This window comes from Amblyomma maculatum, chromosome 3 (genome assembly GCF_055883805.1).
Source record: "Amblyomma maculatum isolate TAMU_Amacu chromosome 3, ASM5588380v1, whole genome shotgun sequence".
NCBI lineage: Eukaryota > Metazoa > Arthropoda > Arachnida > Ixodida > Ixodidae > Amblyomma > Amblyomma maculatum.
The window spans coordinates 31016627-31042735 of record NC_139346.1 but is presented as its reverse complement, the minus strand read 5'-3'; the positions used below and the strand labels follow the sequence as shown (position 1 = coordinate 31042735).

General features: G+C 47.5%; 1 protein-coding gene across 1 annotated transcript; it reads left to right on the top strand.

Moving 5' to 3' along the window:
• Positions 1 to 642: 642 nt before the first annotated feature.
• Positions 643 to 25692, top strand: LOC146194449 (agrin-like). Its single transcript, XM_084597413.1, has 6 exons — positions 643 to 771; positions 2359 to 2812; positions 4827 to 5037; positions 8313 to 8541; positions 9369 to 9404; positions 24099 to 25692. Exons 2-6 carry the CDS (start codon positions 2799 to 2801, stop codon positions 24338 to 24340), a joined length of 732 nt encoding a protein of 243 aa, XP_084453539.1. The 5' UTR covers positions 643 to 771; positions 2359 to 2798; the 3' UTR covers positions 24341 to 25692.
• The last annotated feature ends 417 nt before the right edge of the window (positions 25693 to 26109 follow it).

The following is a 26109-nucleotide window of genomic DNA, read 5'->3' as shown; positions in this document are numbered from 1 at the left end:
CGGCCGCTTGGACGCTCAAGTTTACGGGCTGACAGCGGGTTGACAGCGGACGGGCATAGATCACCTTCGTCGGCCTCGAAGAATTCCCAGTCCAAGAAGTGCTGTTACATCAATCTACCAGCGTTGTGGTGGGAGGATCGGCGTGAGTGTGAAGGCACCGCCTCACCGTGGGCGGGTTTTCATCAACGAATATGATTGGTTCATTAGGAAACAGCAAAATTTCCCCTCGCAATGCTGAAGCCTTAAAAAGAACCTCATGAGATTCGGCAACAATCTCGATCCTCCCCCCATCTTGATACTGACTCGTAACTATTGCAGCGAACTGTTTAAACATTTCTTTGTCCCTGTTCGACAGCCGCTAGCATGCGTCGTTATCATTGTGATTCTGGCGCGCTTATCAATTCTGTATCCCGTGTTTGTTCATGCTCGTTGTCGCGATACGACGTGTTATCATTTCCTTTGTCGACAACGATGCGCCGAGATCTGTCTCGAAGATTCCATTCACTCGCGTATGTTTCTACAATGTTCCAGGATGGGCTAGTAGCAGTTTGCGACGTTATCTAGATTGTTCTGAGCAGCCTTTAAATTGAGCGTTTACGAGTGCGACGGGCATTCTTTTTTCGACGATCGACCAGCACGTTTGTTGCTATCGCCGCCGCCGAGTTGCTTAGTCCTTTTGTGGGCGCAAGTCAGCCCAATAAGGCGTTTCTTCAGTGCAATCACCGACCCTTCATTTGTGTCATCGACCTTGTCATCCCGACGTGACAATATGTGCGTATAAATTGTGTCTATCTCGACTAACTTCGGTGAACCGGCTGCATCTTATTTTGCACTTTGTTGCGGAACCGAGAAACTTCGGAAACCATCACGAAGTACGAATCATCAACATCCTAACTCCGGGCTTTGCAGCAGGGTCTCCCAGTTCTTTCTACTACCTATATTTTCTCCTACCACGTAAAAGTGTGGCGGCAATCGATAATAAACTATTATCGATTGCCACGAAGGAGGGTTTTCTCAGTGCTATGTATAACCCATCCCTGAGTCTGGAAGTATTATTCATGATTGCAGACCGATTCTGTTTGTTTTTTTATTTCAGGTACTTAGCTGTCAGTGAATATAGGATGGCGAGTTCCCGCCTGCCCTAAAACATTTGTTTCCTCTCAGCTACGGAAGTGGCTTCGCTTCAATGCTTTCTATGCCGCGACAGGCATTTGGGTAATTTTTGCGATTTGCCTCGGGACCTGAGGTGCAATTTCGCAGTGAAAAAGTGGCTCATTGGTATCCTACCTTAATTAGATGCGAGATAACTTTTTATTTTATGGGTAATAAAAGATAGAGCAATGTAACAGGAAGCGGACAGGGGAAGTTCAGTTGCTATTGTTTTGTCTTTGTACTTTTCTAGTGTCCCAATATCAATTGTTCCGAGACATGATTCCTTTTTCCCTTCTTTCCCGATATTAGTAAATGCAAGGACAGAAAAATTCACAGGCATGCGTTTGCATATGCACGCGTAGCGTCCCTTATGGAATTCGAAAGATAATACTCCCAAGCACCATATACAGTTCCACACTGCTCCGGTAGTTTTTGACGACAGACTTCGTGAGGGCATAAATGTTGCGAATAGATGTCTCAAGATCCGGTTAAAGCCGGCTTTTGCGTGCTATGGAGCAATGCCTACGAATCACGTTTGTGTGACTCAAAATGTCACTCCATGATCGTGTAATTGCTGACGCTTTTCCAAGATAGAAGTGTTGGTAAAAACGAATGATATCTTCGGCACATACGCCGTTCCGTATGGCACAACGCCTGGAAACGTTGCACTATACTGCTCGTGCTTGCTCAGTGCCACCTTTACTGGCACTGTCTGTGAATCAGCTGCCTTTTTGATTTCCCATCGCCAGCGCTCGCCGCCTTTTGCCGGGGCAGTGAAGTTTAGCCGAAGACTTCAGTGTTATGACATGGGAATCCTCTGAAAAGGTCGTGACGTCATTCAATCACTGTTGCGAGCTACAATTTGAGAAAGAACACTTGTGGAAAAGAGAAAGAGGTCGAGCGGCGTTTGAAGCGCGGCTCCTTTGGTGGAAAAGTGGACCGGTGCTCCATACACCACTGAAGAGCGGTCATTCAATGCTGTATTCAGATGGCCTTATGCGATCACCTTTGAGTGGAGGGCAACCACACGTTACATAAAACGACTAATTAGGACTACTACTTAACACTGCTAATCAGCACAATTAGCGCCAAGATCAAGCCAGCAGTACTAATTGAACGTGATTTAACACAACACGTGTATCTCCAACTGTCAAGGATGCTTAAGCGTGCCCTAATTTTACTACCCTCGCTGTCCGTCTGCCACAGCTGCACGAAAGGCCATCCGCAAAGTTGGCCAACCTGTCTGGCCGTGTCCCGTTCTCTGACGTCCACATGAGGAACGCAGCCGAGCATCCGAGGAGGAACGCTGGACTGCTGCTAACAGTGCGTCGAAGCGGGCGTAGTCCGGATGAGGCTTCCCTTCGCGGTGTGACAAGCCACCGCAGACCGTAAACGAGCGCGCAACGTGCCGACGGAAACACCCGTCCGATGACGGCGCCGGCCTGGGCAGGCGGCGGAGGCGGTCACGTCTCGCGAGCACCCCCGTGCCCACTACCGCGGCCCCTGGGAACCTGTTGCAGCAGCCAGGCGCCCACGCGGCTCGGCTGCTTTTGGGCCGACTGTCCCCGTGCTCGTCGCCGCCGAAGAGTGGGCGGCCGCGATTTGGCGGCGGTAGCGCTGACTCCCTTCTTCGACGCTCGGCCGAGATGGAGCGACCGGGGTGAGTCCCGCTATGTGCGTTACACCCTCGTGTTGTGCATACCTCGCTTCCCATGCTCCTTCTACTCTCCAGCTGAGCCCGCGTATCGTTGCTCTTACAAAGCGTCTATTGGGAGGAGAATCCGATCGATATTCTATTTTACTGCGCAAAAACTGTACGCTTTTACGATGGCTGACCACAGGTTTTGAGGCCTCTGTTAACTTAATTCTCGAGCAGCGATCTAGCTTGATTGGTATAACCCTGACCCGGAGGAGTGGTAATTCTGGCAGAATAGGGTTTCCACTGACGAGACATATAGTCTCCGTGCAATAAGCCTGGAAGGCCTGCTTAGGAGCCACCTTTCGAGCGCGCCTCTGTATATAGTCGCACCCGAATAATTGTGTTACTGCACGCAACTACATAGTCACTGTCGCACACATTTTCAAGGCACACTGCTATGGAGCTTTTATTGGCGTGCATCCTTTGGGAAGTTTTCAGCACTACTTGTTCGAGCTTATTGGAGTCTTTACCAGTGATGTATCATATGAAAATTTTTTTTTACTTTTTCAGGAACCCCAGGAATAAAATTTAGCTAAAAGGGAATTTTCACATTATTCCAGGGGTTTAAAATATCTCTTATAATATATTGTGGAATTTTTCAAGTTGCTGCAAGAAAAAAGGGGTCTAAGTTAGAGATATTGTGCTCTAAAAAAGATACTCTTCCTCTACTGCATATAACATCACTGTTGTGCATCTTGACGCCTGATTTTTTCCAAGGAGAGAAAGCACGAAAGTGAGTTTTTGGCTGAAAAAGAGAAGACTGCGCGCTATCTCTCAAGCGGGAACGTAGTATCCCTCGGCTGAAAAAAGAACAGATTCATCTTCATGATGGCTTGCGACCGCCTCTTCCAGGGACCAAAAACCGCTTCGCCAAACCACCTTCCTTCATTCGCTACGCAGGCAAAGGAGCTCCGCACGCGTGATTCGCGTGAAACAGCACTCATTCGACATCACGTGATCTGTGCCGCGGCGAACGTAGTCATTACTACTCATTGTTGAGCATTTTTACTCATTTCCAATCACTTGTGATCATTCTATGAAATTTATTCATTACCCATCAATCGTTTTTATTCTTGACACAGACAGGAAATAGTACAATCTCCTCTCACGCACTGCAATGAAAGGTATCCACGCTCTGACTGCAAGCTTGATTGGGAAGGTGGGCGCGTTTCCCCTCAGTGTCACCATTCGCAATCGGATCCGAACTGAAAGAAAAGCAATTAGAGGGTCTCTTAGATATCTCTTAATAGGAGAATGGCAAAAGCCTACCCTTCCTCTCCTATCATTTGCTTCTCATCATTTGCCTCTTGTCGAAGTTCGTTGCAGTGATACGTATAATTAAATTCGTTCACAGGAAAGGAAAGGCACAGTATCTACTGCGCTTTCTCTTTCTCCGGAAAGTTGAGTTTGGACGGTACACCATCGCTCCTGTTGCGAGGCGTTCCTTGGCGCGCGTTCAAGTGTGCGATTGCAGATGGCAGGAACGCAAAAAATGAACACATCTCGCAAAATATCGCAGATTTCATTTGACAAATCTCGAGCAGAACTCTCGGGATTTCATTCCATGAGCATGAAAGGGTTTCGCCTTAAAAAACAGAGGTTGAACGCGACCAAACCGTGTATTATGGGCGAAAGCAAAATATATATGTGAGAGGTTTTTACCCCGCAAGGAGTGTATTCAGGCTGATGATTATGTTGATGGCTGGTTATACTATGTTCTTGTAGTAGCTTCATAGATTTTGCTAATGTGCAAGACTGGGCAAGTTGATGGTGGAACAATCTTGGAGCACCGCAACACGGACGTAAAGGCCCGCGCACGCACGCGCGCACACACACGTGCGCTGTGTGTCTCCCTTTATGTCTGTTGCGCTGTGTCAAAAATGAGACTGCACTTTCTTCACACAGACGCGAGAGTAAAGTGTCTGGGCTGGGCCTCTGTGATGAGAAGAATGTATACCTTATGCATCGTGTGCAGACCGTGTTGCTTCTTCTGGTGGTGCCCACCTACGCGCGCCGCCCGGCTGGGCTGTGTCCTGGCGCTCCTGCTGTGCTGCGTACTGCCGCGGGGAACCGAAGGTCGCCGGCGACGCATCTTCGACGACTGCCCCGAGAGCCGGCTGCCCGTAGCCGAGGCTGATCTCGTAGTCAGCGCCATCGTCGAACGGCTGCTGCAGGACGGGACGCAGGTGAGGGTCCGCCGCTTGCTTTCAAGGCTACCATTCTGAATAAGCCAACGTTGTCAGCGCCTCGTGGTTATCCCATGGATAGTGAAAATTGACATCTAATTTACCCTGAGTTCCAAGTAGCGGGAACGATTCCGCTTTGTCATGAGGGGCACTACTCTGATCTCTAACTCCCTTTAACTTGAACCCGGGGTCAACAGGGATCGGTGCGGTACAAATTTTCCTAGTCGACGCGTACAGCGCTCTACCCAAGAGCCATATGCTAAGAAGTATAGCAAAAGCGACACATTTGAGTCCGGAGAAAGAGCACTTGTACAACTGCTTCTAAAATAAAAACAACACGGTAAAGACTTGGGCGTGCAGCTTGTTATTTCCCATGCTGCTTGTTCTTGGCTTTTGGTATTGAGAAGGCCTTAAATAATGCCTATGCAACATATAACGTGAGTCATAAGGGATGCTCCCTCTATAGCTTACTTTATGAAAGCGAACGATTTTCTCTATCGACTGTGCCAGGCATTGCAAATCGGAACGAGCTACACTTAGTCAATGACAACCTGAAGAAGCCTATGTGAGCGAAGAACAGAAGAGTTCAGAGGAGCGCTGTGAGATGAGGGATATTTAATACATCTCAGAAAGGTGTGGCAAAGCGCACATAGAAACGCTCGTCGACTGCTACACTCGGTTCCCTGCGCAGGTTTTATATTTTGTGCGTTTTTCTTGAAGCGTGAAAAATGGTCGCCACAATCTCATTGAGGCAAAAACTGAATACTGCCACGAACGTTTTAAATTTTTGTTTGTTCTTGTTCGACAACCGCTGGCATGCGTCCTTATCATTGTGATTCTGGCGCGCTTATAAATTCTGTATCCCGGGTTTTGTTCATGCTCGTTGTCACGATGCAACACGTTATCATTTTCTTTGTCGCGAACAGTGCGCCGCAATCTGTCTCGAAAATTCCGATCACTCGCGTATGTCTCTACAATGTTCCAGGTTGAGCTAGTGGCATTTTCAGACGTTATCTAGATTGTTCTTAGCAGCCTTTAAATTAAGCCTTGACGAGTGCGACGGGCGTTCTTTGTTCGACGATCGACGAGCACGTTTGTTGCTATCGCCGCAGCCGAGTTGCTTAGTTCTTTTGCGGTCGCAAGTAAGCCCAATAAAGAGTTTCTTCAGTGCAATCACCGACTCTTCATTTGTGTCATCGACCTTGTCACCACCACGTGACATTAGCATGGTCCTTGTGGAGCTCCACACTTTTTTTTTTTTTCAAAACTCCCCGCGTATGCTGAGTGAGTGAAAAATTGTGGCAGATATTTAAGCTCTGCTACGACGCGATAGTATAGGCTATTAGGCCCCGTATAAAGCCCCGCTTTAACCAAGCTGCATGAACATGCCTGAGTTGCTGAGGTAAAATTTCTTACGCATAATGCAAGAGTCCTGGCAGGCTGATTCGCATATCACCCTCCTATATGAAAGGAGGCGCCCGAGTTGGCAGTTCCTGCTAAACGTAACGCGAGGCAACTCTGCGCCTATTCAATGCGCGGATGTTGGCAGCGCCATGCTCGGCATCTTTCGCTCGTAACGCTGACGCTGGCAACGCCGACATCGGATTTTCTGCTGAACGAGGCCTTTAACGCTCTCAAGTTACAATTTGTTTCCAGCATTGGAAGTTGGCTACTTTAGTTGCGTTTTAAAGGCTTGCTTGGCTCACTGAGCCGCCAACAGTATTGTTTCGAGTGGATGTCTAGGAACGTGTGTTTTTTTTTATTAGGTCTTACGTCTAACTGTAGTGACACTGAAAACCGATCTAGTTGGTATAAGATTTTGCGAAAAAAAAAAGTGCGAAACACAGCAGACAAGAAAGAAGACGGCGCTAGCACTGACTATATCAACTGAGTTTATTCATTAAAACACACGTGGATATACGCAATGGCTTTGCAAACAGGTGTGCATGTTCATAGATAAAACATGACCCTGAAAATCATTCATAATCGTCAATATGTGACAGTTTACGCTGATTGATATTATTAGATGGGTTGCTGACGCATGTGTCGTAGTTCTTATGAATGTGATAGGCTTCCTTTATTTCCCTTGTGACTTTAACTTTGTTCCTGCACAGGACCGAAGCTTCTTCGAACAGGAGGAAGCAAGGGTGCTTATGGCGACATTTTTTATGCTGCAGTACCAGGCTTGAGGAGTGATTTTTAACCAAGAAGTCATTATATTCTTGTAGTCGTATGTTCAGGCATATGTCATGTCTATCTAATGCAGGATTTCCCACACGTGAAGGCACATCAAAAACGAAGCCTTACGTACATCTCATCCATGAGAATCACGCCACACACGTCAGCATTTCTACGTGCGTGAATCTAGCGTGAATGTTCATATCTGCATGATTTTTAATAATTTTCAGAACTATGTTTTATCTATGGACTAGCGCATATGGTTGCAGGAGCATTGTGTTTTTTAGAATAAACACAACTGATAGTCAGCGCTCATCCCGTCTTCTTTCTTGTCCGCTGTGTTTCGTGCTGGTTTCACAAAATAACGTCTAACGTTACACGAAATAGTTTCATACTGGGTATATTCTATCAAGGAACAATTGCGACTTAAAGATGCTGCTCCCAATCCGTCCAAAGGATGTATCGAGTGACAGCGCGAAGGCAAGTTGCGCTGTACATGTCCTTTTTAAGTTTGTGTGGACGGCTGTTCCCTTGAAGGTGAGAAGAGATAAACTTTATCGAACGTTCAACAACTTGCAGAGAATGTAGGGACTGCAGTGGTCAAGACATCCGACGCAGCTTATTATGGACGTCGTGGACAGGAACCTAAAATTATTTTGCAGGATTAGGCTTGGGGAGCAGTCATTGCGGCAGGTATAAAGATGACCTGGATGTATTGCGTTGAGCATGCTTGCACGAGAAACCTAGGCTGTGGGCCATTCGCATGGGGTGCCTGTGTAAGACGGGACGTCCCCGCTGTTGGAATAGGCAAGGTGAAGTGGGGTCCTGATGAAGTGGTAGGTTGTGAATGTTGTTGGGGTCTGCTTTGGAGGCTTCTATGCTGGTCATGTCCCGTGGGGTTGAAGGCATTGTTATTTTGCTGTCTGCGAGCTCTAGCACTATTGCATATCTGTCTGTATCGTGTGTCTTTTGCGCACTTTTCATATCTTGGAGGTCTGATTGGGGGCATGGGGAGCCAGAAGATTGTCGCTGTCGCCGAGACTGTCTCACCCACTGCTCCGCCTTCGTAGCCAATGAGGATTTGGAGCTCCTTGCAGGTGAGCGTTCGCGTCTGGCGTGCCCTGAAAGGCCCCCGTGAGCTGGGTGGCTCAGTACTGCTCGTCGAGGGTCTTGACAACGAGGCATTGTGCGGCACGCGGCTCGTCCACGGGGACTCCCGACTCTTCCTGCTCAAGGGTGGGGCCTCGGAAGGACGTACACGGCTGCTGTCATCGCCGCTGCGTCTCACGTTGCCCAACTTGGACAGGCTGCAGGCCGCCGTCAAGGGTCAGTGAGCTGATGCGTTCCGGCGATCCAGCGTCCAAGAAAAGCTCTCTGTGGCCAATAAGCATGAAACGAATTCTTCCATTATGCACTGCTGTCATGCACTTTTTTGGGGGCACGGGGGGGGGGGGTGTCATTTTTGTACTGCAATTGTTTTCGTGTTCGCATATGTTGTCTTCGGTATCTGGATTATGGAATCTACTTATTTTATTATTAGTACCACAATTACTCCTGGTGACTGGTATTACATGGGGGATGTCCGTGGTATTCAAAATGCTCAAGTGAAGAGTGGCTCAATAGCATCCTTGAAGTGGTGTGGGTCCAAGAGGTGCACAGCATTTCCAGGCAAATTGTTACAATCCATAGCGGTCTGTACAAAGACGGAACGAAGTTGGGCAGTAGTCTGTGCTGGGGGTGGATAGACGCGTAGTGGATAACTGGTGTGGCTTCACTGTCGATGAGCTGGTAAGATTGCTGAAACATTTGGAGTTCGATAGAATGTGTGGAAAAGGCACAGTCTGAATATGCAACGTCGCTTTTCAAGACTATTGAGTTTCGCGCGTGGTTTAAGAGCAGTGGCACTGGTTTTATAGGAGTATAGTCCGAAAACATAATCCTGACAGTGCGTTCAGTGCGTTTCGGAACAGCTTCAAGGGTGTTGGAAGATAAGGTTGATGTAGCAATGTAAAATCCTTCAGGCGTTTACAGTGCAGCATCTTCCTTTCTATAGCCAGGTAAGATTTTTCGAGTGATGATAACACCGACATTGATTAGCACCGGCATATTCAGTGAGCTATTTAAATTTAGATTTTGTTTTATTTTTGTTCCAGGAGAGTCATACAAGAGGAGACTGCATGAAAGAGATTGTAAGTACACAAAACAAAATGCCAAGCAATGTCGACATCTGCTTTGTATTGCTTTGTGGAAGAACAGATTGTTTCTAATCGCTTTAAAGCACACTAAAAATTGCTCTAAACTAACGTAGTGTACTTCCTTCATGGTGTTTTGCAGTGCTAAATGCAAAATCGGTTTGGGGTTTGTCAGGTTTAACGTCACAAAGTGACTCAGGCTATGGGAGATGCCGTAATAGAGGGCCCCGCAAATTTAGAACCACCTGGGTTTTCTTATAACGTGCACTGACACGGCCGGAATTCGATCTCGTCTCCCAGGGCACAGCAGTCAAGCGCCGCAACCAGTGCGCCACTACGACGGACCAACACAGCAAACCCTGTATACAACAGACTGTATATTTAGTATTGACTTTAGACGATAAATATCAATTTCACAGTTGGAGAGCACCTTCACAAACCCCCATTCCATTTCCCAGGTTCCCGGCGTCTCACACAGCCTGAGTCACTTTGGGACGTTAAACCCGATACACCAATCCGTTCCATTCATTTACTATATAAAACATTGTACGTGTATATTATTTTCCAGCTTTAACAAAGCCCGCGAATTACAAAAAAAAAATCACAAGACTAGCTCATTCTCGCGCCATGATTGCGCTGCTCTCAACTCAACTTTCAACCGTGGCTTGAGTGAACGAAATGATCGACGGCCGCGGCTGCATGGCCCCGTTTGCAGCGGCAGGCCGACACGTCTGCTGGGGTTTCTTCCCTCGCGTGAGCCAGACGGCGCAGGTAGCGATGCAAGTTGCAGCGATTGCGAGCTGGCTGAAAGGGCTGCAACCATCGCCAACTTATCAGCCGAACGCTAGGACTAGGTTGTCGAGACACTACCGGAGGTGACTTCGATCCAACCGGAGGTGACTTTGATCCAATCAATCCACGGCTGAGAACAGCACAATCGTGGCACGCGAGTGAGCTTGTCACGCGATTGTTTTTGCATTTCGTCGGCTTTCTTTGGAGCTCGAAAAAGAAAGATACACGTGCTACGTATTGTATCGCAAATTAATGGAATGGAGGTTTTTAAAGGTCGTTTCCAACTTTGTGAATAACATTCAATATTAAGCAAGTTAGAGAAATTAATTTGAGGTAATTGATTCAGAAACAAAAATTTCCGGTGGTGCACTAGACGGCTGGAAGCTGTATGCAACTGACTTCACAGGTCAATTAAAAAAAAAAAAACAGTTGGCGCAAGTTATCTATAGGACAATCGGCATATCAATGCCAGCAGTGATTACACGGTCCATGCATAAGGGGTATATTTATCACTGCCAGCTTTTCGCATGGCCTGAGCTGCCCCTCGATCACCGCCAGAAGTAGCACCTTATTCTTAACGCTTGCCCACTGCATCAGTGAAGAAGGGGTATAAAATATTCATCATCATTATCATCAGCCTGACTATACGCACTGCAGGGCGAAGGCCTCTCCCATATTCCTCCAATTAACCCGGTTCTGTGCTAGCTGCATCCACTTCACCCCTGCGAACTTCTTAATCTTATCCGCCCACCTAACTTTCTGGCGCCCCCTGCTATGCTTTCCTTCCCTTGGAATCCAGTTTGTTATCCTAAGCGACTATCGGCTATTCTCTCTTCGCACTACATGTCCTGCCCATGCCCATTTCTTCTTCTTAATTTCCACTGCCAGTAACTTGAGTTATTTGTCTGACCCACTCTGCACGCTTCCTATCTCCTAATATTACCCCTACCATTTTTCGTTCCATAGCCCTCTGCGTTGCGCTCAACTTAAGTATAACCCTCTTGGTTAGCTCCATAGATGAGTACAGGTAAGATGCAACTGTTGTATACTTTCCACTTGAGCGATACCTGTAAGCGGCTAGTCATAATCTGCGAGTGCTTGCCAAATACGCTCCATCGCAATCATCTTCATCTTCTTATTTTGTCCTTTTCATGATCCGGATCTGACATGAGACATATTCGCCTACCACTTCCAGTGCTTCGCTACCTAACGTAAACTGCTGTTCCTTTCCGAGGCTGTTGAACATTACCTTGGTCTTCTTTATATCGATTTTCAAGCTTGCCTTTCTACTTTTCCTGTCTAGGTCATCAATCATAATTTGCAGTTCATCCCCCGAGTTACTTAGCAAGGCAATGCCATCAGCAAATCGCAGATTACTAAGGTATTCTTCGTCCACTCTTATCCCTTACTGCTCACATTCCATGTCTCTGAATACTTCATCTAAGCAAGCTGAGAATAGTACTGGGGAGACCGTGTCTCCTTGCCTCACATTTTTCTTTATGAGAATTTTGTTACTTTCGTTATGTAGAACTATGGTTGCTGTGCCACCCCCCCCCCCCCCTTATCTATATCTTCCAGCCCTTTTACGTACGGCTCGTCTACCCCCTCATTTCGCAATGCCTGCATCACCGCCGAGATTTCTACTGAGTCAAATGCTTTTTCGTAATCGATGAATGCTATATATAAGAGCTGGTTATATTCAGAGCATTTTTATATCACCTGGTTGATGGTATGGATATGATCAATAGTAGAGTACCGTTTCAGAAAGCCTGCTTGATCCTTTGCTTGATTGCAGTCTAAGGTTGTCCTGATTCTATTAGCGATTACCTTAGTAAATATCTTATATATAACAGACAGTAAGCTGATTGGTCTGTAATTTTTAAGGTCGTTGACGTCCCCTTTCTTATGAATGAGGATAATGTTTGCGTTCTTCCATGCTTCCGGTATCGTCAATGACACCAGGCATTGCATATACAGGTTGGCCAGTTTTTGTAGCACGATATCCTCCCCCGTCCTTCAACAAATCTATAGTTGTCTGATCCTCTCCATCTGTTTTCCCCCTTTTCATAGTTTCTTTTGCTTTCTTAACCTCGTCCTTCATCACTGGTGGAACTTCTGACTGTTTTGCCTATCATCAATTTCATTACAGTCCAGGCTACTTTGGCTACTGTAGAGATCAGTATAGAAATCCTCGGCTACTTTGACTATCTTGTCCAGATTTGAGATGACGTTGCCCGCCTTGTCCCTTAGCGCATACCTCTGATTTTTGTCTATGTGCAATTTCTTCTTCACCGCTTTTAGGCTTCCCCCGTTCTTTACAGCACGCTCAATTTTCTTCATATTATACTTCCTTATATCGGCCACTTTGCGCTTATTGATTAGCTTTGATATCACTGCCAATTCTATCTGGTCTGTTGGATTGGAAGCTTTCATACTCTGGCGTTTCTTAATCAAATCTTTCGTCTCCTTAGACAGCTTACCGGTATCCTCTCCAACTATCCTACCGCCTACTTCTGCAGCGCACTCAGTAATGATATCTCTGAAATTATTATTTATTGCTTCCAGGGTAATGTCGTCATTCTCAGTTAGAGCTGAATATTATTCTATAGCGAGATCCTGAACTCTGGTGCTCTCCCCCTCACCGCTAATTCGTTGATGGACTGCTTTCGTACTAATCCGTTGCATTGCTTCTTCAGATTTAGACTAATTCAGGACCTCACCATTCTATGGTCACTGCATCGCAATTTCCCGATTACCTCTAAATCTCGCATAATGGTGGGGGTTGAACACTGTATGAAGTTAATTTCATTTTTAGTCTCCCCGTTAGGACGTTTCCATGTCCATTTCCGGTTCTTACGTTTGCTAAAGAAGTTATTCATGATTCTTAGGTTATTGCGCTCTGCAAACACAGCTAGTAACTCCACCTCTGCTATTCCTAGAACCAATGCTATGGTCACCTTCTGCATGGTCTCCTGCCTGCTTTTTCCCTACCTTGGCATCGAAGTCGCCCATTAGTACAATAGACTGCGTCTTTACGTTTGGCATTGCCGATTGTACATCTTCGTAGAAGTATTATTATTATATATATATATATATATATATATATATATATATATATATATATATATATATATATATATATATTGTATATATTGTATGCTTGTATATTGTATATTGTAACATGTGTTTTGCCCGTCTGCTAGGCTCTCGATTGAGAGCGGCAGTATTGTTAAATAATAATAATAATAATATATATATATATATATATATATATATATATATATATATATATATATATATATTATTATTATTATTATTTAACAATACTGCCGCTCTCAATCGAGAGCCTAGCAGACGGGCAAAACACATGTTACAATATACAATATACAAGCATACAATATATACAATATATATATATATATATATATATATATATATATATATAATAATAATACTTCTACGAAGATGTACAATCGGCAATGCCAAACGTAAAGACGCAGTATATTGCCGCGAAACCTGCAAAACAGTATTTGTTGTTTTTTAACAGCCGCCGGCATACAGGCTTATCACTCTGATTCTGGACCGCGTATCAGTTCTGTAATCTTTGTTTGTTACTGCTCGATGTCGCGAGTCACACCTTTATCAGTTTTGTCGCAGCGCAAGACGCACCGAGATCTGTCTGGAAGGTTCCGGCCACTCGGGTGTCTTTCCACAATGTTCCAGCCCGTGCTGGTAGCTGTTTGGGACGTTATCTAGATTGTTCTGTGCAGCCTTTAAATTGAGCGTTGCCGAGTGTGACGAGCATTCTTTGTTCGACGATCGACGAGCACGTTTGTTTCTATCGCCGCCGCCGAGTTGCTTAGTTCTTTTGCGGGCGCAAGTCAGCCCAAATAAAGAGTTTCTTTAGTGCAGTCATCGACCCCTCATTTGTGTTGTCGACCTCGTCACCACTACGTGACATCTGGTGGAGGTGCTGCCTTTGATCCTTCAAGCGAAGACCCAAGCCGTGTTCCTGTCGCCCTGGAAAACCATCCTACAGGTCAACGAGCCAGCCGCCGACTTCAAGGCCTACAACCCGAACACGGTCTGCTGCCTGACCCTACTCGATCTCGGAAGACATCGACGCTCACAATGGCCCAGCCTACAGCACCGGTTGTTTTCGTTCAACCCCGTGAGCCCCCCTGCTTCCATGGACGACCGGATGAAGATGCAGAAGACTGGGTGGACCTTTTCGACCGTGTGGCAGAATTCAATGGCTGGAACGACGCCACGAAACTCAGGCAAGTCTACTTCGTTCTTCAAGGACATGCCCGAGTTTGGTTCGAAAATCATGAGGCAGCTATGAAGGACTGGGACATTTTTAAGGAAGCGTTTTTGACTGCCTTTTCAAGCGTCGTCCGAAAAGAAAGATCCCAGGACCTCCTTCAGTCAAGACTTCAACTTCCTAACGAGCCTGTGCTGGCGTACGTTGAAGAGATATAGCGCCTCTTTCGCCGCGCTAACCCTAACATGACTGAAGCTGAGAAAGTCAAATTTTTAATGCGAGGCGTCAAAGAATCGCTTTTTGCAAATCTTGTCCGAAATCCGCCAACAACAGTGGCGGAATTTGAAACGGAAGCGTCTGCCATCGAGAAGACGTTGTACACCCGGATGCGCCACTACGAGCGACCACTTCAACCAGACTACTCATGCCACTACCCCAGCGCATCTGCAAGCGGAGAGAACCTTCGGGACATCATCAGGGAGATTGTGCGAGAAGAGCTCCGCAGAATGCAGCCATCATCGCAACAACCCCAGGTGGCGACACTCGCGGACGTCGTCCGTGAAGAAGTCCAGCAGGCGCTGGGCGTTCCTGAAGCGACGGCTGCGACTTTTCCAGCACAAGAGGCAACAGCGATGAACTACGCTGGTGCATTACGTCGCCCTCCGCCCCGACGTGATGACTTTCCGAGCCCTCGCCGCTACCGGCCTGTTCCTGAAAACCGTCCCTTGGCTCCCGCCCGCCAAGCCTACCAACGACCAACAAACCCCAGGAAGTGCGACGCCTGGAGGACTGCAAACAACCGGCCATTATGCTTCCACTGCGGTGAGGCCGGCCACATTCTACGCCACTGCCCGTACCGACGAATCGGTCTCCGCGGATTTGCAGTCGACGCTCCACGACCACGCCCAGGTGAACGGCCACAAGAAATTGACAACTACCTGCGTAGCGGTGAGATTGCGCCACCAAGCCGTCGATTCAGGTCTCCATCGCCGTACAGGGCCCGCTTTGCGTCGCCAGGACGTAACTATGATGAGAGTATGCGCGGAAGGTCCCCAAGCCCGCGCAGGGGAAACTAAAGGCAGCAACCTTTGGAGGTAAGGTTGCTCAACGGCGAAAAGAAGAAGATCCTCCGCCGCCGACGACCACTAACGACGACGCAACCATTTCATCGCCGCTCCACACGACGACATCGCCGACAATACGACCAGAGTGCAAGCAGACACCGCCGCCCAGCGAAGTAACAACGGTATGCCTCGGCCATGACCTGAAGAAACGACGAAGCCGAGATCGGACACTAAGGCCCACGTGCAATGCGAGGACGCGAACAAGTGACCTTGAAGTTGATATCGACGGTCGCAGAGTCACTGCCCTTGTAGACACCGGAGCTGACTATTCAGTCATCAGTGGACCGTTAGCCTCCCATCTCAGGAAAGTTACAACCGCTTGGGATGGCCCGCTGATTCGCACCGCAGGTGGCAACCTGATTACTCCATCGGGACGGTGTACTGCAAGAATAACCGTAAATGGGCGTACTTACCCCACCAGCTTTGTGGTCTTGCAGCAGTGCTCCCGCGACGTGATTTTAGGTATAGACTTCCTAAATGAACATAGGGCTATCATCGACCTGCGATCCAAGCTCATCAAGCTCTCTGCAGACAAAGCCATTCCTGCTACGACGACGTCGATGCAACACATCGCTCTAAACGTCCTCGATGAAGAATTGACCGTCCCGCCCCGATCAAGCATCGCAGTCTGCGTAGGTAGCGCAAACATTGAAACCGCTGAAGGCATCGTCGAAGGAAATATCCAATTGCTCTTAGAACGAGGTGTCGGCATCGCAAGAGGCATCGCGAAATTCCGGAGAGGTCAAGCTCAGGTGCTGGTAACAAACTTCACCGAAGAATACCGGCATCTCAACAAGGGCACGACGATCGCTTTTCTCGACGAATTAGCCGACCTCAAAGATGTATTCTCCCTCCACAACCAAACGCTGGAAGACGCACCGGACCTATTCCGTCAGCCCACATTTGACATCAACCCGGCATTGACCCACAACAGGAAAGACCAGATTCTCAGTCTGCTTCGAAGCTACGGGGAGTGCTTCTCATCGTCATCGAAGGTACGACAAACACCACTGGCCAAGCATCGCATAATAACGGACGAACACGCCCGACCTCTGCGCCAAAGCCCTTATCGTGTATCGCCGCGAGAACGCCAGGCCATTCGCGATCAAGTTGAGGAAATGCTGCGTGATGACGTAATCCAGCCATCGAACAGCCCCTGGGCGGCACCAGTCGTTTTGGTCAAGGAGAAAGACAGCACACTTCGCTTCTGCGTTGATTATCGCCGCTTGAATAGCATAACGAAGAAGGATGTCTACCCGCTTCCCCGCATCGACGACACTCTCGACCGGCTCTGCAATGCAAGGTACTTCTCATCGATGGACCTGAAGAGCGGATATTGGCAAATTGAGGTCGACGAAAGAGATCGCGAAAAGACCGCATTCATCACACCGGACGGCCTTTATGAGTTCAAGGTGATGCCATTTGGGCTCTGCTCCGCACCAGCCACGTTTCAACGAGTAATGGACACAGTCCTGGCAGGCTTGAAGTGGCAAATTTGTTTGGTGTATTTGGACGACGTTGTTGTCTTCTCGTCAAACTTTGAAGACCACCTAAAACGACTACAGACAGTGCTGGAAGCCATCAAGTCATCGGGACTAACGCTAAAAGCAGAGAAGTGTCACTTCGCCTACGAAGAACTCCGGTTCCTAGGTCACATCGTTAGCAAGGACGGTATTCGCCCAGACCCGGAGAAAACAGCTGCAATCGCACAATTCCCACCGCCTGCCGACAAGAAAGCTGTGCGCCGATTCCTTGGGCTGTGCGCTTATTATCGACGATTTGTCAGAAACTTTTCGCGGATCGCCGAACCGTTGACGCAGCTTACAAAGGCTGACGTACCTTTTAAATGGGAAGCGCCGCAAGGAGAAGCCTTCAACGAACTTAAGCGCCGCCTGCAATGCCCTCCTGTACTTGGCCACTTTGATGAAAACGCCGAGACCGAAATTCACACCGACGCGAGCAGTGTAGGCCTAGGAGCCATTCTCGTCCAGAAGACTGCCGGACAGGAAAAAGTAATCGCCTACGCTAGCAGGTCTCTCACAAAAGCCGAAGTCAATTACTCGACGACCGAGAAGGAGTGCCTTGCGATCATCTGGGCTACTTCTAAGTTTCGTCCATACCTATACGGCCGACCATTCAAGGTGGTAAGCGACCATCACGCGCTCTGCTGGCTGGCTAATTTGAAAGATCCTTCCGGCCGCCTTGCCAGATGGAGCCTACGACTTCAAGAATTTGACATGACTGTAGTCTATAAGTCGGGCAGGAAGCATTCCGACGCAGACTGCTTATCCCGCGCTCCCGTCGATTCTCCCCCGAAGGACGATGACGATGACGCCTTTTTGGGACCGGTAAGCGCCAACAGTTTCGCAGAACAACAGCGATCAGACCCTGAGCTGAAAGCGCTAGCCGATTACTTGGAAGGAAAGACCGCTTCCCCTCCTGGTGTGTTCAGACGACATTTATCATCCTTCACGTTAAGCAATGGCCTCCTCGTGAAGAAGAACTTCGCACCTAACAAGACCGCGCAGCTTCTCGTAGTGCCTAAAACCCTTCGGCAAGAAATTCTGCAGGCGTTGCACGATGAGCCAACAGCAGGCCACCTCGGACTTGCGCGCACGTTGCGTCGAATCCAGGAGAAGTATTACTGGCCGCGACTGCCTGCCGAAGTTGCCCACTACGTGAAGACGTGTCGTGAGTGCCAACGACGCAAGACGCCGCCGAACAGACCAGCAGGACTACTAAACCCGATTCCGCCCCCAATCCTGCCCTTTCAACAAATTGGGATGGATCTCCTCGGCCCCTTTCCATCTTCGTCTATGGGTAACAAGTGGATCATCGTGGCCACTGACTACCTTACCCGTTACGCCGAAGCAAGAGCACTACCAAATGGTACCGCGGCAGAAGTCGCCAAATTTTTTGTCGAACAAATTCTCTTGCGACACGGCGCCCCAGAAGTGCTCATCACGGACAGGGGAACGGCGTTTACGGCAGAGTTGACGCAAGCCATCCTGGAATACAGTCACACAAGCCATCGACGAACAACTGCGTACCATCCCCAGACCAATGGCCTTACGGAGCGCCTGAACAAAACGATCGCGGACATGATCGCTATGTACGTCGACGCTGAACACAAGACCTGGGACGCCATCTTGCCGTACGTGATCTTCGCGTATAACACGGCAGTCCAGGAGACGACCAGAGCGACCCCGTTTAAGCTTGTGTACGGCAGGGAGCCCACGACGACGCTCGACGCAATGCTGCCGCACGTAACCAGCGAGGACAACCTTGACGTCGCCGCCTACCTGCAGCGTGCAGAGGAAGCCCGACGACTCGCACGGCTGCGTATTAAAGACCAACAGCGCACCGACAGCCGACGATACAATTTACGACGACGCCACGCAGAGTACAATCCAGGAAACCAAGTGTGGGTTTGGACACCAATTCGCCGTCGCGGATTAAGTGAAAAGTTGTTGCGTCGATACTTTGGGCCATATAAAATCCTTCGCCGCGTGGGACCCCTGGACTATGAAGTCATTCCCGACGGAACATCAGCATCACAACGGCGACGCGCACGCCCAGAAATTGTACATGTTGTACGACTGAAGCCATATTACGCGCGTTAAAGAATCTGTGGTGTTTATACTTTGCAGTGTTTATGTTTAAGTTTCTTTGTTTTGAAACATCGAGGCGATGTTTTTTTAAGGGGGGAGTAATGCCGAGAAACCTGCAAAACAGTATTTGTTGTTTTTTAACAGCCGCCGGCATACAGGCTTATCACTCTGATTCTGGACCGCGTATCAGTTCTGTAATCTTTGTTTGTTACTGCTCGATGTCGCGAGTCACACCTTTATCAGTTTTGTCGTAGCGCAAGACGCACCGAGATCTGTCTGGAAGGTTCCGGCCACTCGGGTATCTTTCCACAATGTTCCAGCCCGTGCTGGTAGCTGTTTGCGACGTTATCTAGATTGTTCTGTGCAGCCTTTAAATTGAGCGTTGCCGAGTGTGACGAGCATTCTTTGTTCGACGATCGACGAGCACGTTTGTTTCTATCGCCGCCGCCGAGTTGCTTAGTTCTTTTGCGGGCGCAAGTCAGCCCAAATAAAGAGTTTCTTTAGTGCAGTCATCGACCCCTCATTTGTGTTGTCGACCTCGTCACCACTACGTGACAATATTGTACTAATGGGCGACTTCGATGCCAAGGTAGGGAAAAAGCAGGCAGGAGACCAGGCAGAAGGCGCCCATAGCATTGGTTCTATATATATATATATATATATATATATATATATATATATATATATATATATATATATATATATATATATAAACAGGAAATGAGGGTGCTCGTTATAATACATGAAGGAAAGGAGCCAACAGTCGGCGAGGCCAAGGAAAGCATTGGGGATTGTACTTTGGCTTGTTGAGGGTGGCGCTGGTGAACACTTTCAAGATTCGTAAACAGTCAACATTAATACCAAAGAAAGTAGCAGGTGGGAAAGCGGCCGATGCAGCTCAGTTGGAAGAGCACCGGACGCGATTTTCGGAGGTCGTGGGTTTGGTTTCCACCATCGGCACGTTGTTTTTCCTTCTACTTTGTGTTTATCTTTCCCGTAAAGAGATTACGTTACTAATGTATGTCATTACCGAAATAAAAATTAAAAAAAAAAGACAAAGTAGAATCCCAAATGCTTACCTTGGCCTCGCCAACTGTTGGCTTCTTTCCTTCACTGACCCACTCTGCACGCTTCCTATCTGTTTATATATATATATATATATATACATATATATATATATATATATATATATATATATATATATATATATATATATATATATATATATATATATATATATATATATCCAAATCGCCAATTAAAGCACGCCCTTTGGTTGACTGGAGGAAGACGGTTGGTCCCGGATCGCCGGCTGGAATACGCCTGTAAACAGATAATAATTGTTACAGATGTATTGTCTTTTCGTGAACTGTATTGCGTCTGAATCATGTGTAAGTATATGCCAGTAATTGCGGTTGCTGTGAGCGTTGCCAGTGTGGTATATACAAGTCAGGACCTTTTGAGGCCTTTTTTCACGCCTCTCGAGGCAAATTGTGCACAATGCCTCGATGAAAGAAAGAAAGAAAGAAAGAAAGAAATTGTGGCAGCCATATAAATGCACTGTCTGGATGCAAATGCAAATGCTTCGAAGAAAGAAAGAAGGAAAGAAAGAAAATGCACTGCGCCGTTATTTTGTTAGAGAGATGCACTTATTATGCGAGGGAAGTAAATCTTCTAAATGTCTGAACAGTAAATTAAATATTTTTCTCTTCGTTTCACTGGATCGATCGACTAACGCTCGATAAAAAGGTATAGGGGATATTATGCTCTGCCTTATAGATATGATGTGATAGCTACATGCGGTCATCTTTGACTACGCATTCTCACATGCATACAGTCGTCAGATGCCATTTTACAAGGAAAACTCCATGACACATATATACATGTAAACTATTGCTTGTTCCCAAGCCGTGAAAATGCACGTTGCGCGGCCTAGGTGGCAGACCCCTTCACTAAATAGACGGGTTGCAAGTTCGAATCCCGTCCGGAATTTTTTTAAATCTACCTAATGCGAAGTGTGCTAGCGTAGCCTAAAAACGAGCGCTTACACTGGCGAGTCGCACTGGGCGTGATTAGGCCAATGTGCTGCGGACAGGAAGACTCGAACAAGTTGCCAGCGACCTGTTTACGAGTGTTGCTCTATGACCGACTTCCAAGTCGCAGAACTCCTCAGCCAATCCGCTGTGCCACAGGACGTGACATTCACCCACTTCCGCCTTCTTTGATGATAAGATGCGAGAGTACATATTCATACGTCTACGACTTGCTGCGCACGCAGTTGTTTGACGCCAAATCAGGGGGTAAAAACAAAGCCGACTCACTCAAGGTTGTATTCTTCATGCGATCAGCGCTCATCATATGTGTCAGACGACCCCGTCATGTGCTACTTCGTCAGACCTCAAAGAAAGGCGCATCCACCACTGCCGCTTCCAAGTCGATTTAGAGCATTTTGGCTGCCAAAGCAGCATATTGCACATAAGCGTGATCGTAAGCTCTCCTTCCTCGCAGTATTTGCACATAGCTGAACTGAATACGAACCGATCGACCTCAAGTGCGGTAGCAGTTAGCCTCGCCGCGATGGTGCAGCGATTAGGTTACTCTACTATTGTGACCAAGGATGCGGGATAAAGATGCGAGTTCAAGAACCCCAGGCGGTCGAAATTTCCAGAGGCCACCACTACGGCATCTCTCGTAGCCTGAATCGGTTTGGGACAATAAATCTCGTACACCAAACCATAAACCAATCAAGTGGGGTAGCAGACGTAAAGGCCCGATAAGAAATGACAGTCGGCTCTTACCTCAAATCACGTTCGGAGCGAGAGATGTCGTGAAGCGAGTTACACGCCTGTACGAACACTTGGTGTCGCTCGGCGCTTGTCGCAGGTTGACGACACTATACGTTGCGCGACCTTCGCGACTCACCAGTGGGGAATGCTGTGACCAGCAACGCTGACCTGTCCTCACCGTCGCCAGTTCGAAACTTACACGCGGCATCAAATTGCCTTAACCAATGCCTGCCTGGTAGAGAAAACTTAACGAGGTAATAAATGCATGGCAGCCATTTAGGCAAATAAGCGAGCACGGAAAGCAGAACAGAAGCAGGGAACATTATAATCTAAATTGAGTGCCCCTGTATTTCTTGGCCGCCCGCAAAGAATTGACCGACTCGGGCGGTGATGAGAACAAGCGTGCATGGAGGTCGGGAAAAGCAACCAACGGTTGCCCGTGGCCCTCAGTATAAAGCTGAAGAGAAACGGATAAGGGGACTGAAAGAACCTACACCCATCTCAAAACAGTGTAAGATGTGCGTAGTGCTACAGGCATTCCCGATAAGTATGCTAGCATCTATGATCATGAACCGGAGGATAAAGCCGCGATATGATGGCTTTTAGCTTGTAAGGACTTTCGCGGCAGTACACATCAGCGTAGTGCTGCGCAAGGGTATGCAAATAGTAGATACACAGTTGTGAGATATTCTTCAAGCGCACGCAGAAACACGAACAACGTGCGTGTCTCTTCTAATTTTGTCCGTGTTTTGGCGTGCGCTGCAGGAACGTCTCACAGTTGTGCTAGAAACCAACTAGTCCAGTTTTCTACGCTTATTAAATATGCATACTTCTAAAACTACTGTACCGTACAGCTTGACTTGCATCGAAGCGCGTTTTGCCCGCGAATTCATTCCGCGAGCGAAATGAGCGCGTCCGTGCCGCCGAACTATGACGGGCGTTTATCATGCTCGCTTCTTGCGCCCCTCATGCTGCAAGTGTGGAGATATCTCCTGCGATACGTAAGCTAGGTCGGAGATAATTACGGTGGGACTCAACACTTGCGAGTATTTCGGCTTACATCTTACCCTGGCGGATGAAAGCCTTTGCAGTGGGCCATCAGCATAATCTGTACATTGGCTAGGGCATATCTGTACTTTGTTTAAATGTCCATATGCCGTACAATCACCTATTGGCCGCTTTCTCTTTGGGCGAGTACTTGTCTGCTTCAAACCAGCTCCAAGATCGGCTGGCCGTTGTTCAGCATGCGCGCTTAATGGCTAAACTCACTCCTGCTCAGTAAGGTGTACTCTCTCTCTGACTGTAAGGTACCGACCAGACGTGCCATTACAACAATTTTCTGTGTTGGTCTCCTCGTCAACAACTCCCTGTTCCTGAGGCTGTTGTGCAGTTAAAATGCCGCGAGGGTGTTGAACTCGTTCGCTGTGTGCAAATGTATTAAAAAAAAAGAACGAAGGTGCTGCAAGTGGAAATGGCACAGTACGCGACAAAATGAGCGTAATGTTTGGAAATGAAAAGCTATACCTGATGGTGTCAATGGTAGTTTAGTTAATCCCACCGATTCTTTATGGTTTTTGATAGCAGAGACAAATGGAATGAAGTCTGCTATACTTCGCAGAACGCTAACTACTATTAATACGACATTTTTCATGAAACTTTCAATAATTAAATTACTTCATTTCTTCGAAAATTTTGGCTCAAATAATTGAATAACCTGGCAGTTTGAGATTTAGTTTCCATCATTACTTCGTGATCTCTACTCTCATAAATAACTGGCAGCATGAGCCCTTCTATGAAATAATCGAGCTCGAGTTTTATCGCAGGCATTCCGGGTAAGAAGGGAACCAGGGAACAAGATATTTATGTTAGGTTGTATATGTCTACATTGATAATGTATTATTTCACTGGTCTGTCAAACTTTGCTTGGGCGCCGAGGCCTCGTCAGGTTTTTCAGCCTTTTGCCTCGGCTGCCCCTTTCTGTAGAGAGAAAAGAAATAAAGAAAAAAATATCCCTCATGATATATGCGGCGTCGCGAGGTTTGTATATTTTGATACCCAGGTTATATCAATTGCTGTTCCTCATCCTTGTCCGTCTTTTTGCCGGGGCCATGCAGTGCCCTGCGAGGCCAAGTACTGCCCCTGGAACGGGGACTGCAGCGAGGACCGGTTGGGCGGGGCCCGCTGCAGCTGCCCGTCGTCGTGCGGCTTCGATTCGGCACCCGTGTGCGCCCTGGACGGAACCACGTACGCAAACCGTTGCAAGATGCGCCTCGACTCGTGCCGCAAGCAGAAGAGGCTGTGGTCACGACACGAGGGGGCTTGCCAAGCCACCTCTCCCTACGGGTCGCCGTACTGATTGACAATGGGTGGGGAAAGAAGGGGTTGTCCCTTCACAGTCGCGCGAGGTCTTGTAAGGCTTGTTTGCTAGCTTCTAGTTTTCACGAAACTAAGGGGAAGATACTTCAACGCACGTTGGGAGAACGCAGAAACTGCAGCAGCTGGGCGAAAGGCCCGTTCTGCACACTTTGTCGAGAACAGTGAGCGGGCCGGGTTTGTACGTTGCAAGCGTGATTGATCGGGCTGGTCGGTAATTCACGACAGCTAAAAATGCAGCACAGCCCAACTTCATAACTAGAACTTATATTTCGCGGCAGATCTCAACACCGAGTTTTAATCATGACTTCATGATGGCGCAGTGGAAGAAATGTTGTTAATAAACATATTTTATAAACTTCAATAAAGGGATTACTAGCCCGGTATTAAGCGGGAACACTTTTGTCCTTAAAATGAAACAGTCAATCTACTCAGGCGGTCTTTGGGTTCCCGTGCAGCTTTAAGATCTTGTATTGGGGATAGAAGTGCTGCGGCAATGGACGTGTCACATGTGTAGGGAGAACTTGGCAACGGGCCAATTTAGAGTTAATTCGAACATTTAGTTTGAATCGATCGGGAAAACTGTGTTCTCTACTAGCGGCCCACAATAGCCTCGACGTTGCTGAGCTGGAGCTGTCGTGGGCTCATAATCAACGAAAAAAAAAAGTAGTTTGCTCTGCGTATCTCAATATATTGTCACTGATCCTACATCAGTGTCCCGGCAAGCGTTATCCAAACTCTATGAACCCTCCTTTCACGTACGTCGCTTACAGCTGCAACATCTGCGCACTCTACCTGCAACATCTTCCGCTCTCGTTCTCTTTCTCACACATACAGGAAAGCATCGTGACGTAACGCAACCGAAGGTTGAAGACCAAAGATGTGCTTTCGATAAGATGTGTCAAAGCGCCAAGAGTAATTAAAGTTGCCAGCGTTCCCCGGTTCTGGTTTTACGGCAGCAATATTGAATGGCATTTGGTGCGCTCAAAAGAACACAATGCGAAACAGAGCCATGGAGCGAGAGTCCTCGACTTTTGTTAACCACGTAAGTGACTGAATGTGACGAATTGGTCATCATAGTAATCGGCTTATTTAGCTTTTCAGCCTTTAGCAGCCAAAAAGGACCTGCAGGTACATTTATTACCGTTGGACATGAAATATAGCGCGTCTCATTCACCCCATGCACTTTACGTGTACCCCTGGCGAAACTAAAAAAGCGTGTTTACATCAAATAAGCAAATACTTCACCGCTGCTCTGACGTGACTACGTCTCGGTAACTCGAGCTGCAAGTGGGGCTTTTTTGGTTCGTGATTGCAATAAAGACACTTTTGTGCCAGAGGTTGAACGAGCTTGTTACACTGTGCCTCCCTGAGTAGAGATTGATAAGAGAATGTTGATGGCGTTTCTACAATCCCTCCGACCCGGTTCGAGTCTGGAGGGAAGCAGCATGAGAGAAGCCCACGAGTATGGTATACAGTCCAAATGAAAAATCCACTTTCCTTTTCGAACGCCCAGAACTAAGGATACTAGGAACATGGGCCCTTTACAAACTGCAGATATTTAAAGTAGCAAGGCAGGGACACTATTATGGGCTTCTCCACTACATTAATTCTCAACGCCACTTAACCCTAACGGACCTTTTCGTTCAACAAGAAATTTTTCGACTTGCCGAAGATGCCACCAGGTTCAAAAACTACCGACCTGCAACTAAGGCGACGGCCCCAACTTTCGAGATCTAACTCCTGATGCGG

What these genes read in the sequence shown, in the direction of transcription:
- LOC146194449 (XM_084597413.1), top strand. An exon ending in TGCTGCAGGACGGGACGCAG is followed by an intron (nt 5,038 to 8,312) that starts GTGAGGGTCCGC and finishes AGCTCCTTGCAG; the next exon opens with GTGAGCGTTCGCGTCTGGCG. An exon ending in GCTGCAGGCCGCCGTCAAGG is followed by an intron (nt 8,542 to 9,368) that starts GTCAGTGAGCTG and finishes TTTTTGTTCCAG; the next exon opens with GAGAGTCATACAAGAGGAGA.